This window comes from Micromesistius poutassou (genome assembly GCF_964030765.1).
Source record: "Micromesistius poutassou genome assembly, chromosome: 1".
NCBI classification, from domain to species: Eukaryota; Metazoa; Chordata; class Actinopteri; order Gadiformes; family Gadidae; genus Micromesistius; species Micromesistius poutassou.
In genome coordinates, this window is record NC_140271.1 from 739036 (window position 1) to 758744 (window position 19709).

The 19709-nt window shown below is 43.4% G+C and overlaps 3 protein-coding genes across 3 annotated transcripts in view; 2 read left to right on the forward strand and 1 right to left on the reverse strand.

Moving 5' to 3' along the window:
• The window catches only part of LOC311334622 (disintegrin and metalloproteinase domain-containing protein 11-like), a 23754-nt gene extending 21784 nt beyond the window's left edge, over nucleotides 1–1970 (forward strand). The window contains exons 24-26 of the mRNA XM_084463400.1: nucleotides 119–209; nucleotides 1478–1495; nucleotides 1844–1970. Of these exons, the coding sequence (XP_084319526.1) occupies nucleotides 119–209; nucleotides 1478–1495; nucleotides 1844–1859 (125 nt within the window). The 3' untranslated portion in view covers nucleotides 1860–1970. The remainder of the gene's footprint in view (nucleotides 1–118; nucleotides 210–1477; nucleotides 1496–1843) is intronic.
• A 1887-nt stretch (nucleotides 1971–3857) lies between these two features.
• LOC311383749 (endoplasmic reticulum protein SC65-like) lies at nucleotides 3858–8859 on the reverse strand. Its single transcript, XM_084488608.1, has 7 exons — nucleotides 8355–8859; nucleotides 7169–7318; nucleotides 6864–7035; nucleotides 6136–6264; nucleotides 5376–5521; nucleotides 4982–5065; nucleotides 3858–4294 (listed from the first exon to the last, which is right to left on the reverse strand). Exons 1-7 carry the CDS (start codon nucleotides 8820–8822, stop codon nucleotides 4148–4150), a joined length of 1296 nt encoding a protein of 431 aa, XP_084344734.1. The 5' UTR covers nucleotides 8823–8859; the 3' UTR covers nucleotides 3858–4147.
• An 868-nt stretch (nucleotides 8860–9727) lies between these two features.
• On the forward strand, nucleotides 9728–19650 carry LOC311403302 (peptidyl-prolyl cis-trans isomerase FKBP10-like). Its single transcript, XM_084488829.1, has 10 exons — nucleotides 9728–9973; nucleotides 10421–10566; nucleotides 13676–13865; nucleotides 14244–14389; nucleotides 15073–15262; nucleotides 16704–16849; nucleotides 17094–17283; nucleotides 18316–18458; nucleotides 18656–18819; nucleotides 18992–19650. The coding sequence occupies exons 1-10, from the start codon at nucleotides 9774–9776 to the stop codon at nucleotides 19178–19180; spliced, it is 1704 nt and encodes a 567-aa protein (XP_084344955.1). The 5' UTR covers nucleotides 9728–9773; the 3' UTR covers nucleotides 19181–19650.
• Nucleotides 19651–19709: the final 59 nt, after the last annotated feature.

Below are 19709 nucleotides of genomic sequence, written 5' to 3' on the forward strand. Positions count from 1 at the left end.
GTTGTTTTTTGTTTCTGCTCCTCCCTCTCTCCCTTCCACCTCCACCCCTTCCACCTGTTCCTGCCCTAACCCTAACCTTCCCCCCCCCCAACACCCCCCCCCCTCCCCCCCTTTGCAGGTCCCAGTGGCACCAATATCATAATAGGTTCCATCGCAGGCGCTATTCTCCTGGCCGCTATTGTCCTAGGGGGAACAGGATGGGGATTTAAGTAAGAGTCCAGGCATGCCGATGTGTAAATAACTGCTTTTGCACCTGAAGCCACAGCCCACCTCCCTTCTTTCCTCAAACCCCCCCATCCCCCCCTCCTTTTCACTTTATCGCTCTCTGGCTGCATCCCAATTCTTCTTTCACGCCGTTTGAGACCTTAAATCAACCTTAAACGGCGACGATGATCTGGGCTAGTCACAGCCTCTTTATGGCTTGCTGTATGAGCGTGTCTCATGGTGTCGTCACAACAAACTTCAAGGCAAATCCTCTGCAGGACATGTGGTCATGATCTGTGCTCACTCCAAGCTGCTATGCTACACAAGCATAGCTTCAAATTATGCTGATTATTCCCAAGTGGAAGATGATTAACTTGAATTGCCTTTGCAGTAGCTTACTTAGTAGAGAACATGAGAGGCCGAGAGTGCTCAGTGACCTGCTTGAACGTTCACGCTTCAAGTGCGTTTCCGTCACCATGCCGCTCCAAGTGTGCTCTGTATGCTTGATCGAACTACTGCTACTAAGAACTACTTAAAACTACTACTTAAAACTACTACTGCTACTACAACTCAGACACCTGCTCACTTCAGCATACAGTAATAAAGTTGTAATAAAGTTTCCCTTTACTGCCAGAGATAATCCCAGTCTGTGCGTGTGTGTGTGTGTGTGTGTGTGTGTGTGTGTGTGTGTGTGTGTGTGTGTGTGTGTGTGTGTGTGTGGGGGGGGGGGTGTTGTTGGTGCAACAGACCTTTAGGCTGACCTGTATGCTGCATGTGCCCCATTTCATGCCTGGCTAGTAGTACTAGAGGAGTACTAGGGGAATGATTTTATTTTAAATGGATTTGTAACATTCAGGATAAAGTTCCTGTACACTAAAGAGAGGAACTTCTACTTCAGTACAGTTTGGAGTAATTTGTAATTTAGAAATGTATATTAAAACGTTTATTTCACAGGGACAATGCATATATTGCACCAAACATGGCTACAAACAAATGTTTCTCAAGTCCCTGGGCAGGACTTATAAATACCCCACACCACAAACAATGCTATGATGGAGGACTTCACCATGTGGGATATAACGTCAATGTGTTTAAGTGATAGTGTTCAATCTTTGATACTATCAAAGATTGAACACTGTATTGTATACTAGATGCTATACCATAAAGGGATACTTGGTGAACAGTTTTATTCTATGGGATTACTTTAGTCTGTGATTTTGTTTTAACCACTTATTCTCCCCCCCCCCCCCCTCTTGTCTCTTCCCTTGTACAGGAACATCCGGCGAGGGAGGTATGACCTAGGCCTTTGTTTCTTGAGTTATTTTCTGTCTCATCCCATCCAATCCTCCATCCATCTGAAACACCATCCTACGGTTCTGATGATCTCTCTCGTTGCATGTGATGCCTCATCGCCAGTTTAATTTCCCTTCACTGCTCTTCTGATGTTATGTGGTTGTATTTTTGGGCAGCACACACCTCATCCCACAATCCCACCTCATCCCATAAATACAATTTTAGTTGCTTTTCTGTCAGGGAGCATCCCATATCCTGATTTTCACTCCATCTGATTTGTATTCCATCTCCCTGAAGATGCATCACCGTCGGCCTGACAGCGTCTCGTCTTTTCTTCTGATTTCAGATCTGGCGGAGGATAAGAAGACGGTTGCTGTCTTTGTCTTCATGTCTGTCTGTACCTCATCCTCCTCACACCTTTGCTCCCGCCCTGGAGAAGAGGGAGATCAGGGGGGGGGGACATCTTTCACACTTCTATCTTTCATCTCTCCATGCCTCTTTATATACTGCCCACCCGTCCCTCCCCTTGATCCTGTCCAGCCTGCAGGAGTGTGGACCCTTTAGATCTCCCTTTCTGAACACCAGCCAATCATATTCCTGTGGTTGCTGTCAGCTGACCAGCCGTGGCATCGTACCCAGGTACCCTCGCCACAGAGAGACAGTGTTTGGGTTTTCTCTGCGACGTTCTGTTCCCCGTCCTGGTGGCTGGTTCTTGGGGGTCTGCCGGGTAGTCTGTGTGTGAGTGTGATGTGAACACAAGTCAACGAGGACCAATTGTATTTGTGCCGTGGTCTTGCCAGTTACCAACCACCTGGCCCATAGGATGGAGTCCATAGAAACCAAGTTCACAGACTGCTCTTGGGATTCTTTTTTTTTTTTTTCAATAGGAATTTGAGCCCAAGAAGGACTTGCCTTGAAGAAATGCGGTGGGATGGCCTATAACCTGCCTCAACAATGACATCTCCAGAATTGGATATGTGACGGTTGATTGCACGATTTTAAAAGACTGCTAAAAGGCTGAAGACCTTGAAAAAAATTAAGGTTAGCAAACCAATGATGTGTTAGAACAAGCAAAGGCTAAACGTTTATTGTTATGCATTGATATTACCTGAGGCATCAAACCTGCCCCTAATGAGCTTTCAGGTACAAAAAAAAAAAAAGAGATAGAAAGGCGTTGTGGTTTTTGGGAACATTTTTTAACACATTTTGAATCTGTAGAGACCGTAACTTAGTGTGAACCTGACCACAGCCTCTGACCTACATTCCACTTTTAGGTGTTAACAAAAAATTCTGTGTTCACTTCTTCCTTAGGCACCCAGACAATTTAAATAGTATATACCCTCATAGCTGATTGTAGGGGATTTGTAAAGAAAGAAAGAGAGAATGTTTACACTTGTGTTAGGGGGGGCGGTCTTTCCGTGTTCACCTTGACATTCCTGCCATCGTTGAGAAGATAAGTTTGTACCTCTAAAAGATCTTTCCATTTCCTGTTAGATGCCATTGTGTATATTTGCCTAAAAAAACGAAAATGAAAAAAGTAAAAACATCTAACGACAACAAATGCACATTTAAGTCCATTATATGCACACCTTTGTAAATATGTGCAAGTTTACTGAATGTTATGAATCCACTGTATATCATTTGATCATTTACAAGGCTTTGAGAGAACAATGAACGTGTCCACTTCATCAGAACATGTTTCGGTCTGTTATCATGTAGACTATGCTAGTCATCCATCCACTATGAAAAAATGACAAGTTATCCTCTTGAATAACTTGTCCACTGGGAGAGAAAAAATACAACAATCATATTTTGTACATTTGCTGATTGCCCTTGAGACCCGTGTCATTGCCTCATCCCAGAGAATCTGCAATGTTGATCTTAGGATGTTTCCACTGCATATGAGAGGAACATTACCTAGTTCATAGAGAGTCGAGGAGATCGCTGGACTCGGGCAAACACGTCTGAGTGGACAAGTTTGATTCGAACTCTGAGTTTGACTATTGTTGACACACAATATGTTGGTATCAAGTGCAAACTGTTCCTTGTGAAGAAGATGAAGAAATGCAAAAGCATCTTGGACCATATTTTTAGACACTATCTTTTTGAATTGAGTAAAATTTAAATAATGAAGAAAGCTCTGTACATATCCTCAAAGACAAATAAAACACAAAAATGAAATCCCAATTGTATAACTCCCAGCTCGATGTATCCGGAATATAATATTGTTCCAACAAGTTCATGTTCAAACAAGAAAATATTTATTTTGCTACAGAAATATAGTACAAGAGTATTAACCATAATTTTTGCCTCTCACAAACTGCATATTCCTGGCAGCTTTATTTAAATAAAATATGTAAATAAAAAATCTTTAGAAAAATTGAATACATTGTGATACGGTCCCATGGTCCAATAAAACAGGACTGCTTGCAATTGCTGTTCAGAAGGGTTTTCATGATAAGTTTAAGGACCTATGAACTGTACCAATGCGCTTATATATCCATCCCTGTGTTAACATCCTCCACTTAGTTAGTTAGTTTCCTCCTCCGTACTTATTTATTTTGTTCCTACTAAAACATCTGTTGTTTAAAGTGTTTCGTTAGTCTTTGGTTTGAAATGATTTGCCGATGTGAGGTGAGACGGACGTTGGTCAGTCGACGACCTCCCCCGTGTCCCACTTGGTTTTCGGTTCCTGCCACCATTCGGCCACAAAGGACTCCTCGTAGTCCCCCACCCCCTCAAACTCTGCATCAAGGGGCTCCTGGGGGCCAGGCACCTCTTCTGGGCTCACCACGTCCTGATTGGTGGACAAAAGAGAAGACAGAACGAGTCGATGACAGCCCTGTCTCAACAGCTCCACGCACGTCCTCGAGGCGACCGGAGGTGATCCTTCCCCACGTTTGGCGACACTTTTTTCTTCCCTTTGTGTTTGAAAGGAGATGCATCCATCATTTTTTTTCCATTATCTTTTTAAATAAGAAAACTATTTCTAAAGCTCTGTAGAGATCCTTTAAGAAAAGAAAATACAAACACGTATTACTAGCGTCTCATTGTATTTGAGTATTAGTTTAGTATTATTGTTTGTTTTTCAGAACTAGTCAACAGTCCTTCCTCAAACCCTTCACGCCTTTCAATCGCACAGGCTTGCAATCACCAAGCCCGTAAACATCCCCGATAGATTCAAACCTGGCAACTGTTGTTCTTTTCTCACCCTCTTTTGTTTCTCCACATGAGTACCCTGTAATTTAGGGTTAGGGTTAGGGCCATAATTCACACACTCATCCCCCCTGCCTTCCTATGGCAGGGGGGATGTGTTGAGGTGGGGGGAGCTGCTAGTTTAAAGCATGTGGAAATCCTCCCAGACACATACCACATGCCGTTGTGGAAGAGCAAAATGGACGCAATCAATACAAGAGAAAAATTATTTAAAATTAAACCAATTCCAAAGCCCTAATTCTTGTCTGGTTTTATTACAACTTCTTACCTCGTCGTCTGTTTGAAGGTAGTTGAGGGCAAACTGTAACATCTCCTGCTGCTTGGTGGTCTGGTTGTAATATTTGAGAGCCTCCTGTGACATCAAAGACAAAGTCAAAGAGCTGCCCTGTTCTGCTGCACAGCGGGGGGACTGCACAACAGGCGTGTTGTTTAACAAGACATTTCCCGGCCCCACTCTGTTGTGTCCCTGTCGACCTTAACAGAAATGCCAGCTTTTATTTAAAGAATTTCGTTTTTTTTCTTGGTAGTTGTGGCTTGGCCCCAATTATGGCTAGACTGTCACTTTAGCAGTTTAACCTCTAGTTAAAAACCAGTGTCAGCAGGCCTGTGTCTTTAACACCGACGGATGGAAAACAAAGGAAGTGAGGCGCTCTCTCGCTCACCGGCTGGGGCAGGAAGTGGTGCTCCTCCAGCCCCCACTGCTCCCGGTAGAAGCGGTAGTACGCTACGTTCTGCTGCATGACCTGGTCGCTGGGGTCAAACAGCATGTAGCTGGCCGCGCACGGAGCCGCCTTCCGGACGTCGTTCACTGTCCAACGTGCAGCGTACCACGAGCAACATTTAGTCTTTAGCAAGATTTGGTCATAAAGGATAGCATTTTTTTTTAAGATGCATGTTATTAAGTAGTAGGTAGGTGTCTTGCTCAAGGATGCCTACAGTTTAGACTTGGACATTTTTGCTGGGAGTATTATACAAAACTATAACTACACTATCACAATATACTACTACTACTGCTACTACTACTACTGCTACTACTACTACTACTGCTACTACTACTACTGCTACTACTGCTGCTACTGCTACTACTACTGCTACTACTACTACTACTGCTACTACTACTACTACTGCTACTGCTACTACTACTACTGCTACTACTACTGCTACTACTACTGCTACTGCTACTACTACTGCTACTACTACTACTACTACTGCTACTACTACTACTACTGCTACTAGACATAGGGGGTAACACTGAGAGGTGCAACCCCTCTAGCCCCTAGACTATATCCTGCCTACCCTGTATATTATCCAACACAGGTTTTCAATTAAAAACCTACATTCTGATACCATATTATGACACAGCCTATGGTTAAAAAAAAAAATCGATAAAAGCGACAGCAGCAGTTTGTGACCAGAACTCACATTTATAATAGGCGAACTGAAGGTAGTGGTACATGGTGGCCACGAATTTCTCCACGAAGAACCCACCAACACTCGGCGTGAGGTTCTCCTCACATTTCACCTTGCACTTCAGCACCTCTGTGTACAGGTCTGCAGACGGCACCACAAGAGACACAGAAAAAATATATTACTCCTGGATTCTTTTGACATATACTATTTTCTTAGCCTGGAAATCCAGAGCCACATCTAGAAAGCTGTAGGGTCTGGCAATGGGTAATGAAAACGGCCCAACTCGAGGGGCGGCACCAAGCATGCATTTGAAAATATCACTGCACGCAATTGGATTACACTACGACCAATCAGAAGAATACAAGGGGTGACGTATCCAGACCAGCGGAGCTAACCAATAGATAAGACTCTTGCCGTGTCCTGTTGGTAAAACAGCAACACTTTTGGCCCGCCTATATCAGATACACCGATGTGATTGGTTAATGTTCTGGGCCAGGGGAATCGGGGAGTGAGTATATTGCTCGTTCCCAGAGTGACTCGCTGAGCAAATTCTAATTGTGCTCTTGCGAGAACTCTGGATTTCCAGGGTACTATTTTCTGTCATTTAAAAGATTTACTCTTACTTCTATTTTTTATGTGAACAGAACTACAGGTCATTAAGGAGCAGGTAGGGGTTAGGTGGACATTAGGGTCTGAACCAAAACAAGATAACTACTAGTCTTTAAGAAACCATGTGGTACCTGCTAGAGTCGGATAAAAGTCTTTAAACTCGAGAATCTCGTAGGAGCCTTCACAGCCGGTCAGGCAGAGCTCGTACGTCTTGAAGTACTCGGCGATGGCCTGCTCCATCTTCTGTGCACTGATGCTGAAGTCTTCATCGTTGTACAGCTTCACAGCCTTCAGGAACAAACTCTGACAAATACAACCATAAAACAATCGGTGTTTAAAAGAAACGCACGTGTCACACGATGGACTAGACAAGGTGTAGCTTGTGTGTCTCACTGATTCACTGGAGACGATAAAGCATTGATTGACTGAGGGGAACCTCGTAGGGTTGCTGTTCGTGGTCGATGAGGTAGGCGTCCACGGCGGACAGGCTCTTGTAGTAGTTCATGTTCTTGGTGAGGTAGGGGTCTTCTGGATTCTTCTGAAGGAAGGTGTGAGCCGCGGACACAGCCTTCTCTAGGTTGTTTGACTGAAAGTGGAAAATATTTAGGATTGAAGGAAATTATTGATAAAAATAATGAAAATTGGTCAGTAAAGTTTGGGCTGAAGTGTGAATCTATTTTACTTTTTTACTTCTATCTATCTATCTATCTATTATTTTCTTTTATTGTATGACAATGTTTATATGTGAAGCACTTTGAGTCTGCCTTGTGTATGAAAAGTGCTATATAAATAAAGTTGCCTTGCCTTGCCTAACCTAAAGTAGGATTGGCTTTGAAAGTGACCATTTTAAAACAGCAATACCTGTGACACACTTAAAAAACACAACATAAACCCCTTAACATCGCTCAGATGTGTAGATCACTATGGAATAAAAAAGGGTATGTTTATTCAGCTGATAAACAGAAACAAATATGGTAGCTAAATTCACCTGGGATTTCAGATGTATACGTATGCCGTTTGGTCTGGATGAACAATGACATATATAGCCTACGTACTATAAATAACTATAATAACTTAACATTGAACAGTTACGGAATTATGGTTAAACGTTTGTCTACCCTAATGTGAGAATGCAGGCTCTCCGCAACATATTCATGTCCTAGAAAGATCACAAAGCCATTTTCAAGATGAATATCTCTGCTGCATGAAATATAAATCCATATCGACGATCAGGTAAATACTGCAACTGCGAGGGGCTGTTAAATGGGGTTCAGCTGCAGATACGTGGCACATACTCAACTCTTATGTGCTTTGTGGCCAAAAGGGGGATTGTGGTTGTCAAGAAACGACCATTCCTTGAGCACCGGCGTTTTGAAGCGCTGTGTCTTCAGGACAGTTCATACCGAAGGCCAAATACTATTATTCAGCACAGAATACGTAACGGTGTTTTCATGAAGCTATCCTCAAAATGTGATGTGACCCAAAAATACGCTCAGAAGCATGAAAGGCAGCTCTGGTCAGTTGCCTAAAAGGTTATCTGCCTCTGAACCTAATTGTGGATACATCATCTTGCAAAATTGGTATAAAAACAAATCGGCTACCTTTATTGACCGACATCTCACCTGGTAGTATGCGTATTGTATGTACCGATAGGGCGTTCTCTTCTCGAATGCTTCCAGCGTGTCTCTTCGCGGATACGCGATAGAAAACACTGGGAAGTTTGCCTTGCACTTTTTAAGACACGAAGCCCGTAGTATAAAGTGTCGCATGATGTGTAGGCTACTGTCGGCGAACAGCGTTTCATTGTCCCTTCTGATGGTGCTGCAATTCTTGCTGCAGAACGACTCGCTGTCCTTCAAGAGTCGATAAAGACGCAGACAGAGCTCCAGGTACTTTATGCTCTCCTTCCAGTTCTGCGCTCCGTACTGCTCCATTGCGTGGCCGTACGCCGCGTCCAAAGGCATGATGTCCGCTTGAGGAAAGGTTTTAAAACTGTATTTTTCATATTGAGCGTCCACTAAGGTCGGGATAAGGAAGACTAGACATAAACAACTCAAAGAAACACTCCTTCCGTTCTTGTTGAGGGTCATGATTCCTCTCAGTGCGAGAACCGCGTTCCGAAGTTTAATGTCCCTTATTAAAAATAAAAAAAAACATGGGGCGGTCTCTTCAGATATGCAGGTACATGAACCCCGGCACGTAGCTAACGCTCAGATCCATTGGCATGGGAAGGAGAAAGAGAGGGGACAGTCGGGATCTCTCTCCAAACTTCTGCTTGGAATCCAGAAAAGGCCGGGGACCCTCGCTGTTTTCCTGGGTCATAGTGCCCTCCACAGTTAGAACTGCTCATTTCTACATTTACATTTATTTTATTTTAGTGTTTTTTTTTAAAAGCATAGCTGATTGATCAACGAGCTAAAATTGAGCTAAAATAAGAAATTGTCTCGAGGCTAGTCGTATTTAATGATTCGTAATGGAGGGCCTAGCCTAATACGAATTTTGCTGATGTTGCACATTTTTATGTCACTGTGGAGATATTTAGATACAGATATTATATGTTCAACCATAGGTGAGCAGAGTGCTAGTGAGTGACCAGATTCCAAACAAAGCTACCTGCCGAGAATGGGACATTTTTTTTGGAATGCAATATTTTGGGAAGGGGACAAATACAACAACATGGAAGATTCAGGGAGTTGATCATCACGAGAAGAAACCCAAACGAGGGTCGCTGTGTGTGTTGAAGACGAATCATGCGACTTGTGCATGGTTTCTGCGGTACAAGGGAGCTCCGCGCTTCCCTACGTGTCCAGATTGCTGGGGGGGTTTTGCAGTGAGGTCCGCTGCGTGTGCATGCATGAAGAGTCATGCAGTCTGAGTTTACACGTTTACAAAATTCCACCGGTGCCCGGGCCACACCTCCCCCTTCCTCTTGGCGAACCGTCCTATGAGTTTAGAGGAAAGCCTACTACAGTCAGTCATCATCAGGACCATCAGTTTAAGCAGTCGCTTACCTGCGGCCACTGCTGCCCCAACATATTACAATGGAGTTTGCAGTGTCCTTGTTTCTGCTGTGCTGTGTTTGTGTGATTGTGGTTAAATGCGACTCGGGCCCATTAATAGATGTGGTTGTCGATCGTTACGACATCCCAAGTGTTTGTCCACGAGAAGTAGGAACAGAGGATTTTGTCCGATATCACTTTAACGGATCTTTCTTCGAAGGCGGAAAGAAGTTCGACTCGAGGTAACGCTGCTGCAAATATATCTGCGTATGCACTCGTATTCATCCATGCACTCTGCATCTGAATGTGGTTGATGTTCTCAGTAACATTAAACAGGCTAACATACTAAAGGCCTAGGTTTTTTTGGGCCATTCTTCGTTAAAATGCCATCAAATTGGAAGTAAAAAAACTTTTGCGTGTTTTAGAGATTTGTAGTCACGTAAGTATCAACTTAAATGAATGTGTAACTCCTTTTACTAACGCGTAGAAATATTACGTATGCGCATGCGCCACGTAATATTTTTTTCTCCAACCCAACTACACACATCATTGCCGAGTTTCAAATATGATTTAGGCTCGTAGATGTGTTCAACCATTTACTTAAACGTTTGTTTGATGTTCAATGTGTTTAATATTCGATATCTTACTTAACCACGAAACAATTGTCTTTCTGTTTATTCCCATTGCAGCCATGACCGAGGAAAGGCCTTCATCAGTCAGGTGGGACTGGGCCGGCTGATCACCGGGATGGACCGCGGCATTCTGGGGATGTGCGTCAACGAGCGCAGGAAAATAACCATCCCGCCACACCTCGCCTACGGAAGCATCGGAACAGGTAAATATTGACACATTTAAATTGACACATTCCAAATATGTATATATACAATATATATAATAGCTTTAACAAATTAAAGCTAGTGTAGTGATGTCAATTATTTTAGACTGTGCTTCTTCTGATGACATGTTTCAAGCCAACAGTTATGAATGGTTTCTTCTCCACATAATGGACAACACCATAAGAGGTTTTATGAGTTTGTAGATAGGTTAAAGACTACAAACATGGCCATTTTTTTTCTTTGCCATTTCCGCCGAAGCTAAGACAGACCAAAGGTTTACCTCGGTCAATTAGAACATGTAGGCGTGGCTTATTTGCCATTCCGCCCACTACCAATATAAACTTGTTTTCTGACCCGTGTTCGAGAGATGCTTCATGAACTTCCTCCAGAACGCAAGCTTGTTTACCTTGTGTCTCTGTTAGAATAAACCATGTGTTGTTTATTTATTTACCACTCTCTGAGTCATACCTAGCCCGAGACCACCATACCACAAAGGATCTAATTAGTTTTTCATCAGTAGGCAAGTGTGTGTGTGTGTGTGTGTGTGTGTGTGTGTGTGTGTGTGTGTGTGTGTGTGTGTGTGTGTGTGTGTGTGTGTGTGTGTGTGTGTGTGTGTGTGTGTGTTGTTTCATGCGTTGTCATCGACATGGTACGTCCCTTCGTTGCTGACTGCAGTCACCACATAATAACATTACATTACTCATTTTTAATACATGTGAATTCAGTCTTGGATTCTAATTACGTATTCATTCAACATTATGTATTCCAAGCTTTTAGATTACCAAAATTACAAAAAAAAACACTGCTAGTGCTATATCATATATTTTTACTTTTATTTTTAATCATATATTCTATATCTACATATTTTTCAACATGTAGAGCTCATTTCCTCTACAGCTCTTACGACAACTCTCTTTCCATTAATCTAAGGGAAATCATGGTTGCTGTGGTAAGTGATCGGGTTCAGTGACAGTAGTCATCCACAGCTTGATTTTTGTGGGTGCAGTAAACGTTTCCTGGTCACAGCGAGCTCCACCAATCAGAGACGTCGTGTCACACTTTAGGATTATGGGTAGTGTAGTGGTTTCAAAGCAAATACCATTGATTCACAATGTAACGGCGCGTGGTACACATCATTTGGATGGTTACGACATAATGGCTTTTAATCAAAATCTCTATGATGAAAATTAATGGGATTTTTACTTCTGGAACCACACTGTTGCGCTCTATAAGTGCTACGAGACAGGAAATTATGTCACAACTGACACAATTATGTCACAAGTGCAACTCGTGTTTGTTTTTTTGATTATGGTTCCACGTTTACGCAACGCAATGACCATGCAGTTGCTTCGACGTAGTCGTGAACCTTTTATAGTTGGTCTTTGTCTGTGCATGCTATTACTTTTGGTCTACTTCTAGAAGTTGTGATTATGGTATGGATTCTAGCAACTTGAAAGCTGAATACGACTCAAACAATGTGCAACAAAAACAGAAGATAGGCTGCTGGTTGGTCGTCGTTGTCCATTCTAGTCATTACATTCAAAGTGTATGATCACCGAATACAAAACGTCTCCACTTTTTAGGGATTACTAGCGAGTAAAAAAGAAAAAAGGTTACGGCTATGAAGGCAAAAGTTCCATGTTTTGCCTTTTGATTTTTTTGCATACAAAGCGTATTGCCGGAACTGATGTAGTTAGTGGACCAATCTCAGCCCTTGCGGCTGCGTCACCTCGACGCAAGGTTAGATTTTCTGGGAGGCGCACGTCAGGCCCTCGCGGTGGACGCAAGGAGGGTCCGCAAGGACGTAAGGGGTCCGTCACCCCCTTGCTTTGCGTCAACGTGGAACCATAAAGAGCCCTTAAGGCTGGTGTACAAGGCATCTGGAACACACCAAGAGTCTCCCAGTTGGTGATGTATTGTTTACTAGTGACACGCAAGAACATGGCGGACCACAAGGCAAAGGTTTTGACCGGTGCAAAAGTTTTACTTGATATAAAAGAAACAACCATCATCTGTCAAGGTGTTGCTTGTATGCACAAATGACAATAAATATATTTCTTGCAGCCTCCATGATCACCAACAAACACAGAACCTATGTTCCACGCCCAACAGGTAATCCTGTTGGTGTGATATATATACGACTGACGAAGAATAACTTTTAACACGCCTAAGTGTGAGCGTCATCACTGACGAGGCGTCTCGTTATCACCAGGACACATGAATGCCACATTATTTTTTTGTTGGATAATTAGTTTATGATGGCTGTCGGGACATAAAGAGAATTTCAACAAATATTACAAAAAACTTTTCTTAAATAAATTGCCTCAAAACCACAACATTAACACCGTACATTGTGATTTTTTTTTTAGGTATTAAATAATTTGTATAATGTAATAATAATAATGTTGATAAAATGCATTGCTAAGATGACGTTAATTTTAATATCACCAGTATAATTTTTTTTCTTTAATTAAGATTTAAAATCACTTTAATCTAGTGATAATCATCTGGGTTCGGGTGGATGAGCTTATTAGTTGGTGCAGCTCCAGTTTTCTTAATTTGAACACCAATAAAAATAAACATTCTTTGATTTTAGGAATAGCTACCACACCCACTAAAAAATTATTATGATCGGGAGGCTAATAAAGTGGTAGATTACCACAAATACTTATGAACAATAATAGATGCTTAACTGTCATGGAATTGGTATTGTAACTCAAATGTTCCTAGTATTTTGTCAAGTATTTTCATTTTAAGTGAATAAAAAAAAGAAATTGCATACGGTGATGATAATCTTGTGTAAGATTGCCGGAAAACAGCAAAATCCATGATGATGACCTGTGGTGAGGAAAGTGGTGCTCTGTTGTCTGTTGTTGGTGCTGTTGCCTACGTGGCTGTCAGTACTGCAGCGGTCTTTGTGTGTCTGACGATTGCTGTATTGCAGATGAATTTCTGAAAGGCTTGATACATATACATCTCTCTACTGTTAATACTGTGGTTTCTGACAATGCAACAGTCAAAGTGTGTTTTGACTGTTGTCAGGACTCATTACCTCGTCGTGCTAACGGGTCAACAACCCCACTAACCCCACCACTGTCCCCCTGGAAGGTGGCGTCATTCCCCCAGATGCCGTGCTGGTGTTTGACGTCCTCCTGCTGGATATCTGGAGCAGCGACGACAAGGTCCAGATAAGCACCATCAGCAAGCCAGCCAACTGCAAGCGCACCGTCGCGGCGTCTGACTATGTGCGCTACCATTATAACGGCAGCCTACTGAGTGGCACCTACTTTGACACCAGGTGGGTTCATTTTTTTGTTTGGAATTTCCGACCTGTTGCTGAGAGATTTAGCTTGATTCATTTACATGGAATTTGGCACTTTGGCACCAAAGGCAACCCTGCCGTTGGTGTGTAAGTGTGTGTAGAGATCCTGGCTCAGAAATCTAAATTGCCAAGTTCTCCTACCATCGCCATGTCCTTGAAGTCCCTGCTTCAGCTCTTGTACAAATGTACGTGTGTGTGTCTGTCTGTCTATAAATGATTAAAATGGATATTGAGAGACTTCAGACCTTGGTCGTACTTGAACCCGGGTCTTCACCGCTGATAACTAACAGCTGTTGATGCACCACTGAGATGCTTATGTGTATGCTGATAGCTTTTTATCCCATCCCCTTTTAGTTTCTCTAGCAACAAAACATACGATACCTACGTGGGCAAGGGTGACCTGATCCAAGGCATGGAAGAGGGCCTGCTGGGCATGTGTGTTGGGGAGAGACGGATCGTGGTGCTACCGCCGTTTCTGGGCTACGGAGAGAAAGGCTACGGTACTCACCAAACACACATTCACATAGACACATACACACGGGTAATTGTCCCTCTGAGTTCTCTATAGTTATTATTGTCATTTAAACTTTATATTCCATGTGGAAAAATAAATTCCTGGTTTGTCTTCCAGCCTGATCTATGTAACTCATTAACTTGTCATTTTTTCGCAATACCAGAACACAAAGAAAAAAATTATTTTCTTCAAAAGAAAAATTATAGAATTCTGTAAAGTAACTTATGAATTGATAAAATCGATTTCTAAGGTATGGATGGATGGATGGATAAAAAAATATGTTCAAGAGCATGCATGGTCTTATCAACCAAATGTTTTATGGTATTGGTTGTCATAAACCAGGTATTACAAAACAATGCATCTGTAGAACAACAGTATATCTGTGTGAAACTATGTCTGCACAATCTGTCACTTTCTCTGATTGATACAGACAGAAGGAAACAGCGCCATCTCCTGGAATATCATTGTAGTTACATTATCTGTACATTATATCTTTGCTTCCGTTCATCAACAAAGCCCAAACCGTTTGTCTCTGATCGGGATTTAAATTGACATCGACGTAAGCAAGACATGTCATTTAGTATCGTACACTCCCTCGCCAGAACTGTGATATAAGAACGTGTTTCAACACCACGTTCACAACAGTGGCTCTCTAAAACATCTCCACAGGGACCAAGATCCCCCCGCAGGCCACACTGGTGTTTGAGGTGCTGCTGGTGGATCTGTTCAACACTGAAGACAACGTGCAGGTGGTGATCACCAGGGCAGCCAAGAACTGCACCCGCAAAACGGTGAAGGGCGACTACATCCGCTACCACTACAACGGCACCTTCCTGGACGGCAGAGCCTTCGACTCCAGGTATGCAGCAGAGACCCGTTTACAACCGACCAGGAGATCCAAGGTGACTCATGATGAGTGGTTCATGATGTTAATGAGCAGGTAATGGGGGGCAGGGCTCAAACGAAAGGTAATGCTAAAAAAAACACCTAACTATTTCAAGTTGAGAAGGTAGGGGTTAGGCATCTTGCTCAAGGAATACTGCTGGGTTTGGTTGGGGTTCTAACCCAGAACCGTTCAGCTGGGGGCCAAACACACTTACGACCAGGGTGCGAATTACCCCGTTGTTCCCTGGGGGGCCCACTTGAGGGGGGGGGTGGGGGGGTTGTTAGTAAAATTAAAATGATTATACGGACAGAAAGAAGAACCTACAAACATAGATAATCTACGTTCAACATAGATCATAGATTATCTATGTTTGTAGGGTAGATGGGACGTCGTGAATCTAGGCGTGTTTCAGATCAAGCAATGCGTTGCGTTGCCTCGCATAACATAATGCATTCTGGGATAAAAACGTCAGACATGCTGGTGATGTCTTGCGGGAGCTCCAGGGTAACCCACTACGTCTGCTTTTCTGTGCACATGGTCTCAAATAAATGTGGACATAAGGCACTCCCCTCAACATATCAAAACGGTGCCCTAGTTGGTTGGAATCACCACGTGGAATTTCCCACGTGAGAAATGACATAACTCCTTTCAAAGAGGCGTGCCCTCTCCCAAACTATGCTTATTAAAAATAGACGACTTTGTGAACTTTCACTTCGTCACTCATCATGTTAATTTTTTATGAGGGGAAAGGGGCTTCAGACTGTTTTCAATTAAACTACAGTTGGCAAACAAAATCCCTTGCAGAAAAGTTGACCTCCTTAGCGATTACTTATTTATCTAAACACCGCCCTAGAGTACGGTTGGCGTACTACGAGAAGTACACCTGTGTCCGACTTGACGTGGTGGGAACTCGACGTGTTTCTGACTCTATGCGCTCAAATGCGGGCGATCTGAAACGCAGCCTATGCCATATTCACACCGTCGCATCTCATGTGTCACATGAGAGCGTGAGTTTGGACAGTAGCCTGCGGCGCAGGCGAGCAGTGCCCCTTGCAGTCTGGAAGAGAATTGCACCCAATGAGAAGAAAACGTATCCTAGTAAGGCTGTAGAGGCAGACAATGCATGAAGTGACTGGGCCCCCACAGACTGTTGTTTTGAGTGTAACTAGTAGTGCCCTGAACAGAACTAAACGGGCTGGGCACTACCAAGCCCTATGGTAATTCGCACCCTGCTTACGACTGCACTATATCACCCCTTCAGATGGCTTTTTCTTTCATCAATCTATAACCACCAGTAACTATAAGAACTATTTAGTCATTTAGCAGACACTTTGATTGTGATTTCCTTGTTACAGGTTGTTGGTTCTTCTTTGTCCAAGTTCATTAATTTTTGCTCTTTATCGCCCCCTGGTAGCTATAAGCGGAACAGCACGTACAACACCTACATCGGCATGGGCTACGTGATCCTGGGGATGGACCAAGCCCTGCAGGGTCTTTGCATCGGAGAGAAGCGAAGGGTCACTGTGCCACCTCAGCTGGCCTACGGAGAACAGGGAGTAGGTGAGTTCCCATGCTGTTTGTTGGGCGAGTGCAATGGGGTCCTATCTATGCCAGGGGTCCCCAAACCTTTTCGTGCCATGGACCTACTAGTGGAGGTATTTCTATTTATTTCTGAAGAAAAAAAAAAACACTGCCTTATACATTATGCATGTTGATTGATCCCTAGAGATGGGTGTGTGCACGTCAAATGTCTAAGGTCTGAACTTCCCTTGTGATTCTTTTGTCTTTTTCTTTCACAACACAGCTGATCTCATTCCCAGCTCGGCGGTCCTCGTCTTTGACATCGACGTCATTGACTTCCACAACCCTGAAGACCCCATCGAGATCAAGGTGACGCACAAGCCCGAGGTGTGCAACATGACCAGCGAGGGAGACGACATGATCCAGTACCGCTACAACTGCTCACTGATGGACGGCACCTTGCTCTACTCCTCGTGAGCTCCCCCTGCCGTTCACACCGCTACACTGCATATTACGTGTGTTTCATACATGTCAATCATTGCTCACTTCCTCGCCTGTCAATCGATGTCTATTCACCTCAACAGTTCTTATGTGCTATGTGTTGTGTACTTATGTGCTATATTTGTGGTGTCCTAATGCTAAATATCCAAGGCGTCGGCTAGCGATAGCCTTTTGACAGTCCATTCATACTAGGGAGTCACCTATTCCACTTTTCTCAGGCCATGTACAAGTACTTACTCGCCTATACCAAGTACAGATATGGGAACTTAATAGTACCATTACATTACATTACAAAATACCGTTACAAAAACGCCCCCTCTAGGAAAGCACCGTCGTTGTGTATGAGCAATATAATGAGTGATGTTGTGGAACTCAAATGCGTACGCTCCTGATGCGCGTGTTCCGCCTCGTCGTCGTCTTCTTTTTTTGGTGGAGAAACGGCGCCACACAGTGGCCTTGAATACGTACTACAGCGTTTCTACAGGTAGATGCGTTTTTGCAATCAGTCCGTCTTGACGGGAGAAATTCCTGAAACGCTGCCAAGGAAAACAGAGAAAGAAAAGATTGTTTTTTGCTCGTGTGGATGTGCCCAAGTTTCCAAAAAAAAACAACTTTTACCCGGACACCAACCCCTGCTCAGACAGAGCTCCACATGCCCACACAAACCACGCTGCTGGTTCCCCTTTCTTCTCTAAATTGGAGAGTAATTCGGGTAACATTGATCAAATGGCTTCGATTACTATGTTGGAGGACATATAGGACCAATTACCAAGTTTTGGGGGGAAAAAAAACAACGTTTTGGCGTGACTGGATCTTCACCGTAACATCAGGGTGTGTAAAATGGGATTGGGTGGAATGTGGTCGTATTGGAGAAGTTTAAAGAGTGCGAGTACATGAGCACAGTATAGGGTCCGAGTACTCGTATCGGTGTAGTATCGGTGCGTCCCTAATTCACACTGAAGAATGACGGTTGTTAACGGATCCGTTGCCCTTCTCTCCGCTAGGGACCACTATGACTCCGCCCCCATCACAACCCTCGGTGCCAATAAGGTGATCCTAGGCCTGGACGACGGTCTGAAGGGCATGTGTGTGGGCGAGAAGAGGGAGCTCGTGGTCCCCCCACATTTGGGTCACGGTGAAAATGGAGGTCAGTACAAAATCGTCGTGGTTGTTTTTACCTTCCCTTTTTTTTTTTTTTGGCTGTGTTTTTTTTTTTTTTAACTCTCCGCCAAAAGGTACCGCCCACTTCCTACTCCTTAATGACATGTATCTGAATTAGTGTTAGTCACTTTGGATCAAAACGTCTCCAAAGTGGACTTAATCAACTGGACCGTCCCTCTACAGCCTCGGGCGTCCCCAAAAGTGCGGTGCTGTTCTTTGAGCTGGAGCTGCTGAGCCTAAGCAAGGGCGTGCCAGACGGCTACATGTTCGTGTGGCTGGGAGACAGTCCAGACCCTCTGTTTCCCGCCATGGACCTCAACGGAGACCACGAGGTCCCGCTGGAGGAGGTAGTAGGAGTAGTCACACTCAAATGTTATACATTCCCAAAAAAAAATAAGCCGCCTTCATTAACACAACACACTCACTCGACCTCCTTTTCGTTGTAAAATATGACCACTCGTGTAAAAAGCGGTCCAGTTGTTTCTTGAAGCTCATTTTGTGTCTCGCTTCTGTCTCCAGTTCTCCGCCTTCATCATGATTCAGGTGAGCGAGCAGAAGGGGCGCCTGCGGCCGGGGATGGACGCCGGTGTCATCATCAAGGACATGTTCGACAACCAGGACCGCGATAAGGATGGGAAGATTGTTCTGGATGAACTGAAGCTGAAGGCTGAGGAGGACTCAGACAAGGCCAGACACGAGGAGTTGTGAAGATACGAGGAGAAGCACCTAGAGAGTGGAAATGTGGATGTTGCTGCAATGTTTGCCGGTTATGTAAGGTTTTGAAAGTTGTTTTTTTAAATCCTTTTATAAAAAAAACTCATAGCTGAAAAGCTATACAACAGCACTGGTCATTATTATGCAATCTGTATTTATGTTCGTTTTTTTTCCTCAGTTGGTGGCCTTAAAAAAGAAAATTCTGAAATGTGATACAATATGAATCTATGCAGTAAAGACTTGTTTCCTCAAGAATACTTCCCTAAATGCCTTATGAACCATTTGGGCTGGGCCCATTGTAACACAAACTTCTTAAGATCAAACGGCCAGCCTATGTAAAGGCATGTGTGTAGGACTAACATGGATTCCCACTGCCAGGCATCAGGTTTAGGCTAGTTTATAGAACTATATATGTGCAATACCAGAAATGTTATTATAAAAGTTCTTTGTTAACCGTATCTTGCAATAAATGTTTTTATAATAAAAATCAACCTTCAACTTAACTTTCATTGCAAATACTTTA